The sequence below is a fragment of the Anolis sagrei genome, chromosome 2, assembly GCF_037176765.1.
Source record: "Anolis sagrei isolate rAnoSag1 chromosome 2, rAnoSag1.mat, whole genome shotgun sequence".
Lineage (NCBI taxonomy): Eukaryota > Metazoa > Chordata > Lepidosauria > Squamata > Dactyloidae > Anolis > Anolis sagrei.
In genome coordinates this window covers 36,165,984-36,185,632 of record NC_090022.1, presented here as the reverse complement: position 1 = coordinate 36,185,632, position 19,649 = coordinate 36,165,984, and the positions used below count along the sequence as shown (strand labels likewise).

General features: G+C 41.9%; 1 protein-coding gene across 2 annotated transcripts in view; it reads right to left on the bottom strand.

The window, feature by feature from the left end:
• The window catches only part of LOC132769417 (monocarboxylate transporter 2-like), a 43,383-nt gene extending 24,375 nt beyond the window's left edge, over nucleotides 1–19,008 (bottom strand). Inside the window, exons 1-2 of one of the 2 annotated variants that reach the window (XM_060766397.2) lie at nucleotides 18,919–19,008; nucleotides 12,342–12,601 (exon numbers count right to left, since the gene is read on the bottom strand). In XM_060766397.2, the coding sequence (XP_060622380.2) occupies nucleotides 12,342–12,558 (217 nt within the window). In that variant the 5' untranslated portion in view covers nucleotides 12,559–12,601; nucleotides 18,919–19,008. Of the gene's footprint in view, nucleotides 1–12,341; nucleotides 12,602–14,226; nucleotides 14,297–18,918 lie in introns of those variants that run through there. The other variant, XM_060766398.2, reaches the window with a different exon arrangement.
• Between the last annotated feature and the right edge of the window lie 641 nt (nucleotides 19,009–19,649).

Below are 19,649 nucleotides of genomic sequence, written 5' to 3'. Positions count from 1 at the left end.
GTTTTGCACTTTGTCCCTTCCCCGATTCCTCCTGCCGCACTTTAATAGCATTGAGGGCTAAGTTTTGGGCTTGTTGCACTTTAATATCTTGCTGCACTTTAAGTTCCTGTACTTTAAGGACTACCCTTGTAGCCGTGGATTTTGCTACTGTTACTACTGCTACACTTAAGACTCCAGCACTCTAGGGACCACCCTATTTTGCGGTTAAACGTTTACCATCTGTATTTACCATCTACTGAAGTGTATTGTCTCCATCCATGTGGCCCCCCACCCTCCTATGTATATTGTCTCTGATACTATTGACTGGTGGAAGAAGCAGGGGAGGAAGTGGGTTGGAGCCTGTGAAGAACAATGAGGAGGGGAGGGGGGATAAAGAAGGCCAAAGTAATTGGCAAGAAAGAACACCAACATTTAAAACATCTGATGAAATAGAGGTTAAGACCCTGGTCAGGAACGGCGGCATGGAGGAGGGGAGGTGTTCCACTAGCCGAGGGGCCCCCATAGAGGTCGTGGTGGGAAGGAGGAGACGCGGGAAAAGGAGACCTCAAATTCGGCCAAATTCGGACCATTTATCCAAAACATTAAAAATTCCAACTCGGTCTCCCAAGGTAAATTGGTGTAACCAGGTGAGCGGACCCTCTGGACTGAAGGTTGTGCTGTTGAACGCCAGATCTGTCAACGGAAAAACGACCTGGATCCAGGACCTAATCCTGGACGAGCGGGCAGATCTGGCGTGCATCACGGAGACCTGGTTGGAGGAAGCTGGAGGAGTAAATCTGACCCAGCTTTGTCCCCCGGGCTTCTCCGTGCAGCACCAACCGAGATCCGGAGGGCGGGGAGGCGGGGTCGCAGTGGTCTATAGAGATTCCATCCATCTGATCAGGTGCCCCATCCCGCAGACCGCAAATTTTGAAAGCGTCTACCTGAGGGTGGGTGACCGGGACAGTATAGGGATTCTGTTAGTGTACCGTCCACCTCGCTGCACTACAGTCTCCCTACCTGAGCTAGCGGGGGTGGTCTCGAGCCTGGCGTTGAAGTCTCAACAGCTCCTTGTGCTGGGAGACTTCAACATCCATGCCGAGGCAACCCTCACAGGTGCGGCTCAGGACTTCATGTCTGCCATGGCAACCATGGGGCTGTCCCAACAAATATCTGGCCCCACCCACTGTGCTGGACACACATTGGACTTGGTTTTCTGCCAGGGATGGGAACAGGGTGGCGGTGTTGAGGAGTTGTCCATCTCTCCGTTGCCATGGACCGACCACTTCCTGATCAGATTTAGGCTCACTGCGCCCCCTAACCTCTGCAAAGGTGGAGGACCTATTAAGATGGTCCGCCCCAGGAGGCTGATGGATCCGAAGGGATTCCTGACGGCTCTTGGGGATTTTCCCGCCACCTCGGTAGGTGACCATGTCGAAGCCTTGGTGGCTCTCTGGAATGGGGAGATGGCCAGGGCTATTGACATGATTGCTCCGGAACGTCCCCTCTCAAGTAGCCGAGCTAAACCAGCCCCTTGGTTTACTGAGGAGCTGGCAGTGATGAAGCGAAGGAAGAGGGAACTAGAGAGCGTGTGGCGTTCGGATCCGAGCGAGTCAAACCGAGCACGGTTTGTGTCCTTTCTTAGGGCATATGCCGCGGCAATAAAGGCCGCAAAGAAAACTTTCTTTGCGGCCACTATTGCGTCTGCAAAGAACCGTCCAGCGGAGTTGTTTCGGATTGTCAGAGGTCTTTTAACTCCCACCACTGCAGGTGGGAGCCCTGACAATTCGGGCGCGCGCTGTGAAGCATTTGCTCGGTTCTTTGCAGACAAAGTCGCCTTGATCCGTTCTGGGCTGGACGCCGCGTTAGATGCAGACTCCGAGAATGTAACGAGAGCACCTGCTTGTCCTATTTTGATGGATTCTTTTCAGTTTGTGAAACCCGAGGATGTGGACAAGATACTTGGAGGTATGAGGCCCACCACGTCCATCCTAGACCCCTGCCCATCCTGGCTTCTGAGGGAGGCCAGAGGGGGATTGGCTGAGTGGGTAACAGTGGTGGTGAATGCCTCCCTTCGGGAAGGCAAGATTCCAGCGAGCCTAAAACAGGCTATTATAAAGCCGCTGTTGAAGAAGCCATCACTGGACCCCACTAAATTGGACAACTTTCGGCCTGTTTCCAATCTCCCCTTCCTGGGCAAAGTCATGGAAAGCGTGGTGGCCTCACAACTCCAGGTATTCTTGAGAGACACGGATTATCTGGATCCGGCACAGTCTGGTTTCAGACCGGGGCATGGTACCGAGACGGTCTTGGTCGCCTTAGTGGATGATCTGCGCCGGGAGCTAGACAGGGGGAGTGTGTCCTTGTTGGTGCTCCTGGACCTCTCAGCGGCCTTCGATACCGTCGACCACGGTATCCTTCTGGGGCGCCTTGCGGAAATGGGTCTTGGGGGCATTGCTTTGCAGTGGCTCCAGTCATTTCTGGAGGGTCGCACCCAGAAGGTGTTATTGGGGGACTCCTGTTCCGCACCACAACCTTTGACTTGTGGGGTGCCACAGGGTTCCATACTGTCCCCCATGCTGTTTAATATCTACATGAAGCCGCTGGGTGAGATCATCCGGAGTTTCGGGGTGCGGTGTCATCTGTACGCAGATGATGTCCAACTCTGTCACTCCTTCCCACCTGCTACTAAGGAGGCTGTCGAGGTCCTGAACCGGTGCCTGGCCGCTGTAACGGTCTGGATGAGGGCGAACAAACTGAAACTAAATCCAGACAAGACAGAGGTACTCCTGGTCAGTCGCAAGGCCGAACGGGGTATAGGGTTACAGCCTGTGCTGGACGGGGTCGCACTCCCCTTGAAGGCGCAGGTTCGCAGCTTGGGTGTGACCCTGGACTCATCGTTGAGCCTGGACCCCCAGGTTTCAGCGGTGACCAGGGGAGCATTTGCACAGCTCAGGCTCGTGCGCCAGCTGCGCCCGTATCTCGGGAAGTCTGACTTGGCCACGGTGGTACACGCTCTTGTCACATCCCGCCTGGATTACTGCAACGCTCTCTACGTGGGGCTGCCCTTGAAGACGGCCCGGAAGCTTCAGCTGGTTCAGCGCGCGGCAGCCATGTTACTAACTGGAGCGGGTGGCAGGGAGCACACAACGCCCTTGTTGTCCCAGCTCCACTGGCTGCCGATTTGCTACCGGACCCAATTCAAGGTGCTGGTTTTGGCCTACAAAGCCCTAAACGGTTCCGGCCCAAAATACCTTTCCGACCGCATCTTGGCCTACGAGCCCACGAGGACCTTGAGATCGTCTGGGGAGGCCCTTCTCTTGATCCCGCCTGCGTCACAGGCACGGCTGGCGGGGACGAGGGAGAGGGCCTTCTCGGTGGTGGCCCCCCGGCTGTGGAACACTCTCCCTGCCCACATCAGACAGGCGCCCTCCCTCATGTCCTTTCGGAGAAGCCTTAAGACATGGCTGTTCGAGAGGGCATTTAATTAAGTGCTAAACAACAAAACAATACGGTAATGAGAACTGGAATGGAACAAGGAATATGAGATTGGCTATGATTCCACTAAGAGACGAAGCGGATTTTTAGTGTAGTCTGTAATTTGTTGTATTGTTTATATGTTGTTGAAATGGCTTTTGTAATTGTCCTTTATGTGTACTGTACACCGCCATGAGTCGCCCTTATGGGCTGAGAATGGCGGTTAATAAGTGCATCAAATAAATAAAATAAATAAATAAATAGCTTACCTGTCTGAACTTATCTCCCTCTATGATCCATCATGGAGGTTAAGATCTTCTGGGGAGGCCCTGCTCTCAATCCCATCTTCTTCGCAGGTGCAGTTGGCAGGGACAAGAGACAGGGCCTTCTCAGTGGTGGCCCCTTGGCTACCACTTGGCAGCCCCCTCCCTCCTGACCTTCAGGAAGAAAGTTTAAACCTGGTTATGGGACCAAGCTTTTGGCTAACAAGCTAGTGCAATATGCGTATACGGAATTGTGAAATGACTAATGAAATGTCCTTGGATTGGACTCTAGATAACATGATTTTAATAATTATTTTAATGCTGGGTTTTTTGAGTTTTATTGTATTTATGTATACAGTATGTACAACATCAAATTGGTGCCTTTTTTGAGCTGCTCTGAGTCCCCCTGCTGGAGTGAGAAGGGCAGGATATAAATGTAGTAAATAAATAAATAAACTTATCAAATAATATTTATGGCCACATTTCAAAACAGCTAGCTATTTTATGACCATGCGTTATGAACAATTATTATTTTAGTTACAGTCATTGCATGCAGTTAGGATGTGTACAATATACATACCATCATTCTCATTACATATACCTTGCCAAATGGTGAGGATAGTACACACACATCTACATTAGCTTCACACATATGCCTACCCAACTTAGACTAAGTGCCTAGACATGGTGGTTGTTGTTACTGTGATCATCATAATCATCATCATTTTTTTTGTCATGTCAGAGCGACTTGAGAAACTGCAAGTCGCTTCTGGTGTGAGAGGATTGGCCGTCAGCAAGGACGTTGCCCAGGGGACGCCCGGATGATTTGATGGTTTTTTTTATCATCCTTGTGGGAGGCTTCTCTCATGTCCCCGCATGAGGAGCTGGAGTTGATAGGAGGAGCTCATCCGCCTCTCCCCGGATTCGAACCTGCGACCTGTCGGTCTTCAGTCCTGCCGGCACAGGGGTTTAACCCACTGCACCACCGGGGGCTCCAATCATCATCACCATCATCGTGATTCCACTTTTCTCTCTTCATTGAGATTCAAAACAGTTTCTCAGTCATGCATGTACGCATGACTAGATTTTAGCATGAAACTAAAGGCTTTAGTTAAAAAAAACACCTATATGATGTTTATATCCTCCTTTGCACTTTCCAAAATGTGCTTTTCTTGAAGGGCCATTTTAGATTAAATGGCACACTTTATTACACAAAAATTACATAATATAAAATCTGTCTCTTTAATCTATGGCAATGTCTTAAATAAAGAAATAACTTCCTAAGATCTACAGAGATACTCACAGGAACACCTCAGCAAACAAGAGTCCAAAAGTGGAAGGTTAAAACCCAGAACCTCAATTGAATATTAGATGAAAACCTCCCTCCTGGGCACACAGAAGACTGGGCGACTTCAAAGGCACTGAATATACTGTGCTCTGGCACCACGAGATGCAGCGTCAATCTTAAGAAATGGGGCTACAAAGGAGAGTCTATGACATGCGAGTGTGGAGAACAAACCACAGACCACCTATTCCAATGCAAACTGCACAATGGAGGACCTTCTCACAGCGACATTTAACCATGGAATTAGAATAATTTATAGTGCTGTGCTGAAAATAATATGCATCTTTTTTCCACCAAAGTGAGGAAAATAGAATCTAAGAGCTTCAGCCAGATTTTAACTGGAGCTGGCTACAGGAAGCACACAACCGCCCTCTTGCAAAAGCTCCACTGGCTGCCAGTTTGTTTCTGGGCATAATTCAAAGTGCTGGTTATGATCTTTAATGCCCTATATGGCTCAGGTCCAGATTATTTGGTTGATGATATCTCCCTGTACAAATGTTCCCAGGCCCTGAGATCCTCAGGAAGGGTGCCTCCATTGCAAGTTCAGTTGGTGGAAACAAGAGAAAAAGCCTTCTCTTTCAACTCTGAAAGTCTCTTCTTCCAAGAGAAGCCAATGGACCACTCCCTGCTGTCCTTCCGGTGGCAGGCTAAAACCTTTTTATTTGGGAAGGCTTTTAAAGAGGGTTTTTTTTGAAGAACCAGTTAGTGAGGGGTGATAGATTTTAATCAGTTTTAAGGGTTTTAATTATTTTAATACCATTAATATTTAATTTTATTTTAGTCTTTGTATGTTTTCCAGGTTTTAAAAAATATTGTATCAGTTTTACTGTGATCCCTTTTAGAGAGAAAAGTGGGTATCATCATCATTGTTTTGTTTTAACTATGATGCTGTACAGGCAGTTTCCAAGTTACAAACAAGATAGGTTCTTTAGGTTTGTTCTTGAGTTGAATTTGTTTGTAAACCTGAACTTGTACATTTTAAAATTTTAATTCCAGCCATATACACATTTGTTTTGATAGAATAGGGAATGCCCCTGTGGTGTTTGTGGTTGCTGTCTGTGCCCCTGTTTAGAAGATTTCACTTCACTTTGATAATTGGATCTTGACACATTTGGCTTGTTGTGGAAACAAGGATTGGGGGAAAAGCTTCAGGTGAGACACCTTTTACCCATGATAACTCTTTAAGAAGTGAATTCCCCTTTCTAGGTGTAGATTTATCTCTCTTCATATTATCTCACCCTGTGCTTAACTATATGTGATTTGTAAGTCAAATGTTTGTAACTCTAGAACTGCCTGTAATTGTTTTAATTGAGTTCTAATGGTGCTCTATGCAGCCATGCCAGCCATATGACCTTGGAGATGTCTGCAGATATCAGTTCTTCAGCTTAGAAATTGAGATTAGCACAACCCCTCAGAGATGGACACAACTAGACTTAATGCCAGGGGAAATCTGTACCTTCACCTAACTTTGGGGAAAAGATGTGGCAGAAAGATTATGAAGATGATGGAATAGCTCCACCATGTCTTTAAAATAGTTAACACTAGGAGTCCTCTATCTGGAAGAACCAATGAAAGCCAAAAATGCAGAGTTTAAGGGAGGAAGTGAGAGAGAGGATTTTAAAATCTCAGCACAATGGGAAGAGTGGTAGACAAACTTAGACTTTGTGTGGCCAGTGAGTGAACTTGCAAAAAAAAACAAAAACAAAAAAAGAAAAACAAAACCACAACTCTTCCATTTCAATATGGAGGGTCTCCCAAATCACACATCCAGCCTCCTCACTGTACTTCTGGAAAGTCTCCCCAAACCTTTTCAGGGAGCAGCCATATTGAACCCAGTTCTTGTGCCATGCAATACTTGCATAGCAAGGTCTGCAAATTGGGGACTGACCTTGGAAAAATGTGTTATTCATTTGACCACCTCCTCCTTCCTTATACTAGCATAAGTTCCTCCTCTTAACCTTAACCTTGGACTCTTGTGGTCTCTTCCAACTCTATGATTCTATTATTCAACAATACACATTAAGGGATCTGCAGATGGAAACAATTTCAGGCAAATGCATTTGTCCTGCCTCATTCATAAAACAAATTCAGAGCAGATTTGTAAAAAGCACAGTCCAAACCCAAGAGTGCCTCTATAATGAGGATCATGAGGAAGAGATGAAGGGAAATACATTTAAGATGTCTCCAAATGAAAGATGTTATTATTGGGCAAAAGGACAGTTTGTCCATACCAGAGTGGAAGACACAATTAAGCAGTGTAATAAGGTCTGCAATAAAGTTTCAATTTTTAAAAAGTTTTTTTCTTTCCAATACTTTGAGCATAATGCACTTAACTCTGGACTCTTACGACCACTTTTTGTTTATCTGTAGGTAAGCAGGACTGTACAGGATAAGCAGGCATCTCTTTCTGTCACCCTATTTGGAGTCAAGATATTTATTTATTATTTATTTATTTACTGTATTTATATACTGCCTTTCTCACCCCTGGGGGGACTCAAGGAGGTTTACAACATACTGATGCCAAAAATTCAATGCCAACATACAGTACACAAAAAAATCATAACTAATTACTACATATAACTATGGACTTAAAATCAATTAAAATCATTAAACATAAGACATAACATAAAATTTAAATATTCAAAGAAGCACAAAATCATCCTAGTATAAACATTATATAAAAGATATATCACATCACATGATGTTGAGAAAAGGCATATATTAGAAAGCCAGAAAATATACAGGGACTGCCCAATATTGCACCATAGTTTCAAAGGACTAAGGACAGCAAACGGGAATTCACTGTTTACTCAAACAAAGCATTTGAACCAAAGTTCAATTACCAATAATTGTCCTTGGAGCCTTTGTTTTATGGCCAATATTTGGTTATTGTACCAAAAGTAATACATTAAACCTTTAAGTACAACCCTGAATTTAGGCTGGAGGACTAATCTATCACCATAATATTCTCATGAAGGTTTTCTCTACATAATGTAGTGCACATGTATCAAGGGGATCTTTGACACTACACAGTGAGAGCATTATGATTCTACTGTAATTGCCATTATTTTCATTCTATGGTAACCTGGGATTTACAATGCAAGGACCAAATACCAACTTGGGGAGAATCTGGAAGGAGAGGTGGAAATAATATTCACATAATTTCCTTCACAGGTTGAAAGATCAGTTCCCTGAAAGTGAGGAACAATTACTGGAGATAATACAAGACCGGTGCAATTTTTCTCCTAGTATCTGATTTAGCAAAGTGTGGTACTGGGATTATTCCAGGGAGAAAATGGGATTTGCTGATAGAAACTTGTTTTCTGCACATAAAGTAGGCTTGTTCTACAAGAATGCATGTCTTTTTTCACTGCAGAATCCATGTGAAATACTGAATGATGTTCAGAAACAGGGAAAGTACTACAAAATATTTTTTTTTCCTGAAGAAGAGAGGAAAGTATCCATAGTTATTTATCTTCACATGTGAGGACAAAATATAGAGGAATTCCCATCCTCTAGTGTGTGAGTGGGTGAAGAGCAAGCACTGTATACCCATCAGATTTGAATATCCGCCCTGAGTCCCTTTGGATCCTCCCTAAGTCCCTTTGGGAAGACAGAGCAGAATATAAATAAAGTTTTATTATTATATTATTATAATGCGCCCAGTGCAACATATTCCAGGCAAAGCCTTACCAGTGTAAAGTACAAATGTGAACTCATATGACAGGCTAAACCTGGATCAACAGTTGGATGGAGAAGCTGTACTATCAAGTTGAACCCACATTGGATGACCTTCCTTTACTATGGATTGCATGCTCAACTTGTGGTTAAAGTTTTGGCATGCTGTTGTGACTGTTTGGCCTTGATTTGCTTAGAGCTATCCAGGGTGCTGCCTTGCCTTGCCTTGTTTGGACTTCTCATTGAAATATGACTTCTGCTGGACTTTTTGTCTTTCCCTTACTGGAACCTCAATCTCACCTAGTTTCACTTTTCTCCACTTAAAAGTGACGTTATACGTGCTCGTCTTGGCTTCATTCCCTTTTCTGAACCTAAATTTGTGCCCAGCCATTCACTTCACCTATTCCACAACATAAGCTAAAGAAATTACATCACTGAGAACATGATCTGAAACAAAATAACTGATCATAAGTTGTTGGACTAAATATAATAAAGTGCAGGTAAGCAGAAGTTGAACTGAAAATCAAAGCTTGTATGTAGGAGAAATAATTTATATATGGTACACATTTAAGTTAAAAGACCTTTGATGTTCTTGACCAGCTGAGCAATAGGTGGTGGACATGTATTTTTCCCATGTTGCAAATATAAGCCTTTTAGGAAATCCATTTCCACTGAGACAATTCTGAACACAGTGGCAGATAATGTACAGGCACAATTGAATATGCAGAACTCAAAGGTTGCTTCTAAAACAAAACTAATTTGTCTAATAACCTCTCCTAAAGTATGCTCAGAAGACACATTGAAGGGAATCAGAATATCAGTAGCAGTTAACTGATACACTCAGACCTTTATGACATCAATATTATGAAGTCCAGTTGATAAGAAACAAGTGTTTTGCTGTAAAAGTCACATGTAATGAAGTATAGCAGCCAGTGAGCATTAATAAACACAAATAGGTGGTTTCCATTGGACCTTTCCTTGAAGCTGTGCTGGTATCAGTAAGTTAAACAAAGGGGATGGTAAGAAAATGAAATTAAATTGGGAAAGCAACAGCAGGACTTTTACTGTAGTGGTCAAGAAATCAACTTAACATTTCATTCATCTGCTTCCTTCCCCCCAAAGTTGAGAATGGAATCGGGGAAGTAAATTTAAGGTGGAAATGTGTTGTTGAAGGTTTTCATGTCCAGAATCATTGGGTTGCTGTGAGTTTTCTGGGCTTTATGGCCATGTTCCAGGTACATTCTCTTCTAACGTTTTGTCCACATCTATGGCAGGCATCCTCAGAGGTTGTGAGGTCTGTTGGAAACTAGGAAAGTGGGGTTTATATATCTGTAATGTCCAGGGTGGGAGAAGCTGCAAGGTACTCGATGCTAAGCAAGGTTGTCAACTGTAAGATTTACATTTGCCTCAAGCAGACAAGAGTTCTTTTGCCCAACCTCAACATTCCAGATATATAAACCCCACTTGCCTATTTCTAACAGACCTCACACAATGTCTGAGAATGCCTGCCGCAGATGTGGGCAATATGTCAGGAGAGAATGCTTCAGGAACCTGGCCATACAGCTCGGAAAACTCATAGCAACTAAGGAGGAAAGATTGCAGCTTCATTATGGCAATGTAACTTAAATTTAAATAAAAAATTAACATAAATGTAACAGTTAATTAGTGCCTTTAGTTTAATTTAATTAGTGCTTTTTTACTTATTAATGATTAACTAAATGCATTGTCCCTTTTCTAAAAACTGTCTGGACATATGAATGAAGATGTGGTCAGCGAAAGCCAACATTGGACTATGATTTTGGTTGGAATACCAGCCCAGCAATTAAAACTCCATGAGTGGCTTTTGGTAAGTCACACTTTTTCAGCCTCGGGAGGGGGAAACCTTGCATTTATATATTTTTAAAATACATGATTTATTGATAATTTAATATAGACACAGATAATGCTTGTGTGACACACCTACATGCTGCAGTTGACATACTCATATGTCATAACAAACAGTTTGGAAAGCTCTGATTGAGATACAGAAAATTGCAAACAGTTGTAGCCTGCACTACTGGTTGATGAACTCTTGCCCAGCTGAGTCTTCATTGTGAAGGTTTTTTTTTCCACTACAGATTTCTGTCCTCAGTTCAGGGTCACTGTGTCATGCACTGAGCGGGAATACAAATAATCCATTCCTGCTTTATATGCTTTACATGTGTCATAGCCCCCAGCATATATAACTGTATTATCCTGGATTTCTGCTTTCAGTGCAAGCTGCTACAAAGTGCGGGACAACCTCTTTAATCAAACATTAACTCTACAGTCTTTGTATGACCGAGTGCAGGGTTACTTTCCCAAGGTCTCTTAAACCGATCGATGTTATTGGATGAAATAGCAGTAGTTTTTAAGCATCCTGTGCCCAAAAGTACTGTAACAATAAGCACATCTGCCAATATATACTAACTTAGCAATTTCTTTGTTGATGGATACTACGTAGCATCCTTTCAAGAGCAAAGTGGTGGTAGAAATAATGGCCTTTTTATAGAAAAGAACACAGCATTTAATTTAATATAATGCAACACAGAAAAGATGGACAAGAAGCATTGAGATGTAATCTTGTGACGACATACCTACACCTGCAGATATAGGATTCATATCTGGAGGTACATGAACTCATCTGTTTTCTTTTTTTAGACAGAATACCACATGTATGATGGACTTTTATAATCACTGCAACCAAAAATATCACCTTACAAAACAGCAATGCCTCTAGATAGCACAAGTCATGATTACTTCAAGAAAATCTATATTGGTTGAAAAGGGGTCTACATTCAGATTTTGTGAATGACAAATATGTTTGAGTAGAAATATTGGTATGATTTGATTTGTTTAACACCATGAGCAAGCAAGTTGTTAATTCTAATCATTTTATTTCTATTTTTTGTGATATTTACCCACACTGAGTACTACACTGGTCCATGGGACCATTGTACTGGTATTTCCATAGAGCAACAATAATATTTCACTCTTTAGGAACAGCCTATAATTTCCAAACAATTGCAAAATCAATACAAAAACTCTGATCTTTTTGAAAACACCACTGTACCTAGTATTCAAAGACCCTAATATTATTGCCGATGGAAAACGTTTGATATATATCCATATATATCACTGAGTACTGTGGGAATATTGCAGAAACCATAACTCACTCTGTATTTATATGAATCTAATCTTCTTCTATCCCTATTGGAATAGTGTGCTGCTATACTTCTCAGTTTTTTCCTTGTTGCTGTCTGACCTCATGTGCAGTTCGGATATTGATTACATTTAGTTGATAAAAGACTGATCTTAACATATTTTGTATCAAACTTATTTACTGAAAGGCAGCTTTCACGAATTAAAATATTTGGCTGTGTGTTTGTTTTATAGTATGTGTGTGTGTATATATAATGATACAAACAGCAACACAATCATGACTATTAATATCTTCATGTCTCTATGCTAAATGCATTTTCTCTGAAATAAGTTCTACTAATTCCAGCAACCCAGGTTAATTAGGAAGTATGTTTCCTCCATTCCTAAATCAGTACCAAGTAGAGCTCCATTTTACTCACCTCCACCATACGTAGCAGCCAACATAATTGAAGACACCCAGGCAATCTCACTTGATGATGAGCCAAAGAAATCCTGGATTTCTTTGAAGAAGATTGCTATGCTTTTGGGGAATGCGTATGAAAATCCAATAGATACGAATGCGCCAAGCACCACCACCCAGCCCCATCCTCCATCCGGAGGGGTATAGGCCAGGTCTTTCTCTGCTGGAGGTGGCATTTCAATGCTAAATTAAGCCCCTGTGAGCAATTCTCTGGAAACCCTGGAAAAGAAAGTGCTTGCATCACATTCAGCTGGCATCACATTCTGAGGCATTGTATCACATTCCTGGACACATTCTAAAGTGCTAGTTCCACAATAGGTTTGAAATCCTGGAAATCCTGTACAACAATTACAGTATAAGTCAACCTTATATGTAAGGCAAGGGCAGATTTGGGGGATAAAATTATGGCTTTTCATTGGCCCATGAATAAGTCAAGGGTCATTCTTTGGAGGGCCAATACTGTTTTAATGGCTAAATACTCTTGATTACCCCCAAAAGGCCAGAAGTGGCATTTCAGTGGAGAGAGTAGAGGAGTTATGCGCTTGTTTTAGTTCTCTTGGGATGGTCTTTTGCCACTTAATGCAAAAAAAGAGGATTATTCCTTTTTTTAATATAAGAGTTAAGTATTCTCACTGGCCTGTGAATAAGCTGACTCAATTCTTTTGGATTAATTTTTTGACTAATAAATAGGATGTATGCCACCTCCTAGCCACCAACACTATCATTTTCCCACCCAGGCATTTTAAAAAGCCAAAACTGATCATATAGTGCAGACAATATTGTGCATTTTAGGTTCTCCTGGGATGGACTAAGCTCTCACCTTTTCTCACTCTACTCAGAGAAGGCAATGGTTCCTCTAAGACAGTGGTTCCCAACCTGTGCTCTGCAAGAACTAAAATATGGTCCACGGCCTCACCATTAATACTACGAATAATAACACAGCCCAATTTTTTTTCTTTGAGTCTTTGTTCCTGGGATTATTTGGGGTGCTGATTCAGAAACTTGCAATGGATAGACCACATCAGCTCTAGATTGTTAAAGGTGTTGTCGAGCAGATAGTGACTATTGCATGGCATATGCTCTGTAGCAGAAACTAGAACTGATGTGGTCTAGCCCATGCAATTTTCTCAATCAGCATCCCAAATAACCAAACCAAATCTAAAGTTGACCAAAAACTGATTTGTAACCCTGTTGGTAATAAAGTTGGAGACTGGTCTCTGGCCAAAGTGGTCCCTGGTAAAAAAAAAAAAAAGGTTAGGAATTGCTCTAAGATTTATGAACAAGTCAGGTGGTGCTGTGGTTTTTAGCTTTGATAATGTTTTTATGGATTTTAAGAGTGAATTTTTAAGACCATTATATTCTGTTTTAATGTTCCATATTTTTAGATTTCAAATTGTATTGAAATGCTTTCAATGTACACTGCTTTGAATTTCCTTGTGGGGAGAAAAAGCAAGGTATAAATAAAATAATAATAATTTTAATAAGATTTAAGTAACAGTATTTACACTGTTCCATGGATAAGTGGATTCAGGTTTTTTGGGTACATGTTTTGACTAAAAATTCCTAGACTTATACATGAGTATATACAGTAGGTTTCAGGAAACCAAGTCTGGATACCTATATCCTTCTACTAAGGGAAATAAATATCCTGCCGTGATGTCACCTTTATTTATAGGTCACACACTTTCATTACAGGTTATGTGTGAAAATAATGCTTCATGTTGTATTGTCCAAGAGTTTGATCAATAAACAGAAGACACTACAAACACTATCTCAGACACGCAAGCACACAGAATGCTGTTTTGAACCAATTGAGGTGAGAGCCATTGTGGCTGACAACTTACACCATAGTGGCTGTCATCTGATGAGAATTGGATGGGCAGATCTGGGTTCTAGGACCTACTGAACCACAAAATTCATCAGGTGAACTTTGGGTCAGTCACATTCCCCAATTCTGACCTGCTCTTGAGAGACGTCATGGGGATAAAGTGAGGAGAAAAACCACTTTCAGCTTATTAGAGGAAAGGAAGAATATAAATCTTACTAAGTTATATAAAGGCCTAAATGCCCTAAAGCTAATAAATCCCACTTGCTCTTGGAAGTTAAACAAAGTCAGCCCTGGTTATTATTTTGATGGGAGATCAGCAATGAAGGCTAGGTGTTACATTTCGGAGGAAGGAACTGGTAAAACCACCTCCGAGTATTCCTTGCCTAAGAAAACCCTATGAAATTTGAGGGGTCACCATAAGTCAACAGGCAACTTGAAGATACCTACAGACACATAACTGATGGTACTGTAATTTAGACATATCATGAGACAATACGACTCATTAGAAAATATGATAATGCTTGGTAATGTGGGAGTCAATAGGAAAAGAGATCCCCCATTGCAGGTGGACAGACTAATTCAAGGAAGTCATCGCTCTGAATCTATCAGGTCTATTGGGCATGTTCAGGGTTATATGGCCATAGGAAAAATGGTGAACTATCTGGTCTATCAACAACTGAAGTACCCCCTTCATAGGTTTATAGTCAAAGCTGACAATGGATGACAATTAGCAACAATGTTCTCAACAGTTCAGTGGCAACATATTCTTTCTGTTATTGTCACCACCATCATCACCAGTAATAGCAATAAATCATTAATCTGAAAAGAATAATAAAAATTACTGTTATTATAACAGTAATTATGACATACTTCTCTTAAAGTAAGCAAAACTCTGAGTAATCTGTATGTAATCACTCAGATCACACTTTTGTACCTGTGCTTCAATATAGGAGCTTGTTCTAGATTTCTCCTTGTAGACTAATAGCTGGTTGGCTTTTGGATATGAAAAAATCAGGTTTAAAAATATATATTTAATTAACTTCAGAGGTGGTTATTACTGAAGGCCCAGAGGCCATGTTAAAACCAGTTTGGAGTCTCTTGGCAACTGCTCTTGGGCAAAGGTGACTGACTAGAGATGTAAATCAAGGAAGGAATCTGATACAATCAATTCAGTTTTTCCCAAGAGCTGCTTCCCAAGCTGTACATTTTTTAAATAGCCTCATCTAAAGATTCATGCAAACATAGCCTGAAGAAGGCTACATGTGCTGATCACTTTAATGTAAATACCCACGTTACAGCCAAATACCCCAAAAGTTTGAAGAGATGTGTTTCCTGACATGCAACGTTTTGTGGTCTTTCAATCCATGGTCTGTAGGTCCTTGGATGAAAGGTAATATTGCAGTTAGCCTTGACGTTGCATGATTTCTGTCTGCCTAAATGTAGAACAACACACATTCATACTAAATAACAGTTTTATCAATATTATCTGGCCTCACTGAGCGTGTTTTATGGGGCACATAGGGTCACATACTGTACTCGTTCCTGATCATTTATACTATACATTTATACCATTTATACTTCTCCGTTGCTTTTTCTCCATTTCTTAAAAGATGTAATACTAGTTTAGGGACTCTGAATAGCAATCATAAGGAGTCCATCTCTGCTACTCTGAGCAAGGCTACTCTCAGCAAGGAGAATTAATGCAGTTTGATGCCACTTTAACTGCCATGGCTCAATGCACTGGAATTGTGGGAGTTGGAGTTTTATAAAGACTTTAGCCTTCTATGCCACATAGTGCTGATGTCACACCAAGCTACTAGTCCAAGGATTGCATAGTACTGAGCCATGCCAGTTAAAGTGGTTTAAAGTGCATTAATTCAACAGTGAAGATGCACCCCAATTTGTCTTCCCAAAAAGCACCTGTTGGCCTACATGGCCCTATTAACCAGCTAAGCTTTAGCAATGCAATTGCATCATCTCACCCTCAAAACTGTGCAACTCAAAGAAAGGCTGCTACCGTTGGAAAAAGAAACTGGATCCAATCAAAACAGAATTATATTTGGTGATGTTGGCTACACTTCAGAGGCTCATTGAGCAATGTGTAAATTACACATACTACCAAGATGTGTCTCTGAGAACAAACATATTGCATAAAGAGCTGCACTTGTGTGCATTGGAAAAACTGATTTGGCCCAATTTTCACTGCTGTTTCATCCCAGGGTTATTGGGCTGGATGTCATCCTGGAAAGACATTAGTCTGTAAAAAGGTGTCTGGTGGGCTTTAGACGCTGGGGGCATCTATACAGTAGAATTAATGGATTCTTGTAGGTTTTTTCGGGCTATAGGGCCATGTTCTAGAGGCATTTCTCCTGACGTTTCGCCTGCATCTATGGCAAGCATCCTCAGAGGTAGCTACCTCAGAGGATGCTTGCCATAGATGCAGGCAAAACGTCAGGAGAAATGCCTCTAGAACATGGCCCTATAGCCCGAAAAAACCTACAAGAACCTAGTGATTCCAGCCATGAAAGCCTTCGACAATACATAGAATTAATGGAGTTTGGCATGACTTTAACTGTCATGGCTCAATGATATAGAATAAAAGAGGGTGATATTTGGTGAGGCATCTGCACTCTTTGGCAAAGATGGCTAAACACCTTGTAAAACTACAACTCCTATGATTCCCTATGATTCAAGTGGTTAAAAATGCATTCATTCTACAGTGTAGATGCACTGATATACTCCATTCATTCTGTGTGGGTTTTGTTTACTCAGTTCAGGTTGAGTAGCCCTTATCTAAAATGATTGGAATCAGAAATGTCCACAATTTGGTAATGTTTTTAAAAAATAAAATATTTGCACACACATAATGAGATACTTTGAGATGGGATCCAAGTCTAAACATGAAATTAACTGATGTTTCATGTGTACATTTATGCATAGCCTGAAGGTAACTGAACACCCAGTATTTTTAATTATTTTGTGCATGAAACAAACTTTGTATACTTTGAACCATCAGAAACCAAACAGTCTCTATTCCAGACATTGATGTAAACTATTTAGGATTTAGAAACATTTCAGGTTTTTAGAGAAGGGACGCAGAACCTGTTCTAACAACTGGTTAGAACAGGGTACATCTACTTTGTTGAATGGGTTGTTGTGAGTTTTCCAGGCCATGTTCAAGAAGCATTCTCTCCTGATGTTTTGCCCACAGCTATGGCAGGCATCCTGAGAGGTTGTGAGGTCTGTTGGAAATTTGGCAAGTGAGGTTTATACTGTATATCTGTGGAATGTCCACTAAATGCTATTCATGGTGGCCAATTGCAACATTTACACTTGTCTCAAGCAGACAAGAGTTCTTTCTCCCACCCTTGACATTCCACTTGTATAGTCTGCAACAGACTTCATAACCTCTGAGGATGCCTGTCATAGATGTGGGCAAAATGTAAGGAGAGAATGCATCTCGAACATGGCCATACTGCCCAGAAAACTCACGGCAACCCAGTGATTCCAGCCATGAAAACCTTAATAGAATCATTGAGTTGGAGGAGACCTCATGGGCCATCCAGCCCAACCCCCTGCCAAGAAGCAGGAATATTGCATTCAAAGCACCTCCGACAGATGGCCATCTAGCCTCTGTTTAAAAGCCTCCAAAGAAGGTGCCTCTACCATACTCCAGGGCAGAGAGTTCCATTGCTGAACAGCTCTCACAGTCAGGAAGTTCTTCCTAATGTTCAGATGGAATCGCCTTTCTTTCCACATCCTAGTCTCCAGGGTAGCAGTAAACAAGCTTGCTCCCTCCTCCCGATGAGTTCCCCTCACCTTTTTATACATGGCTATCATATCTCCTCTCAGCCTTCTCTTCTTCAGGCTAAACATGGCCAGCTCTTTAAGCCGCTCCTCATAGGGCTTGTTCTCCAGACCCTTGATCATTTTAGTCATCCTCCTCTGGACACTTTCCAGCTTGTCAATATATTTCTTTTACTGTGGTACCCAGAATTGGACATAGTATTCCAGATGTGGTCTAACCAAGGCAGAATAGAGGAGTAGCATGACTTCCCTGGATCTAGACTCTATACTCCTATTGATGCAGGCCAAAATCCCATTGGCTTTTTTTGCAGCCGCATCACATTGGCAACACTTTCTTGAAGTTTGACACCACTTTAACTGCAGTGGCTCAATGCTATGGAATCATGGAAGCTGTAGTTTGGTGAAGCACCATAACTCCTTGACAGAGGAGGCTAAAGGACTTTTAAAACTACAACTCCCATCATTCCCTACCATTGAGCCCTCACAGTTCAACGGCTGTCAAACTGTATGTATTTTTATGGCATCTAATTGTTGCTAATCTGTGCACCGCCTTAAATTGCCTTCGGGCTGAAAAGAGCGGGATAAAATGCTCTAAGTAAGTATATAAATAAATAAACTGCACTAATTGTAGATGCACCCTTAGTCCCGTGTTGAGAATTACGTTGTGTCATGAGACTCTCAGTCTCTTGCCAAAGAGAGAACTCACTGCAAGAGGGATACGTTTTTTTAAAAAAGTTCCTACAAAAGCTGAACCTCCCTTTTCCAGAATTACAGGACACCAAATCCTCCAAAACATACCATATTGTCCAAATGGGCTGCTGGGATAGTGACAAGTTTGCCTTCTGTGCGATCAGTGTCCACAAACATTGTCTCTTGCACAAAATATTGTGTGTAGAATTACCTTCAGGCTATGTGTGCACACCATAGGTGGAGTTCGTGTTTCAAGTTCGAGTCCTATCTCCAAAATCTCTCTTTCCAAAACACTTGAATCAATCTGGATCAAGCAAGGAGGGAAGGGAGTCGAAAATACGAAATACTTTTGATGCCAAGTATTTAGGATCAAAGCTACGTATAATCATTGATATATAGAGACATGATGCAGAATTGTAGCAGTTTGATGCCAGATTACACTATGTGACAACATTTGTGCCTGGTTTGAAAGTGTTATCTCCTGTTTAATTGTGTGGTGCCTACTTTGAAAGTAGTTGTTATGCTCCAGAATAGGCATGGCTTGCAAAGTTGGGCCCTCCAGGTGTTTTGGACTCCAACTCCCACCATTCCTAACAGCCTCAGGCCCTTTCCTTTTCCCCCTCAGCCGCTTAAGCTTAAGCGGCTAAGGGGGGAAAGGAAGGGGCCTGAGGCTGTTAGGAATGGTGGGAGTTGGAGTCCAAAACACCTGGAGGGACCAACTTTGCCCATGCCTGCTCTAGAATGAACATAGTGGGAGTTGGGAGTCCAACTTAGCCTGTGCCTGCTGTAGAATGAAAATAGTTTGACACCACTTTACGTGCTATGACTCAATGCTGTGAGTTGCAATTTCCAAAGGTAATATAAAACATAAAAGATACACACTACAAGATTGCATAGCATTGGAGCCCTGGCAGTCCAAGTGGGGTCAAACTACATTTCCTT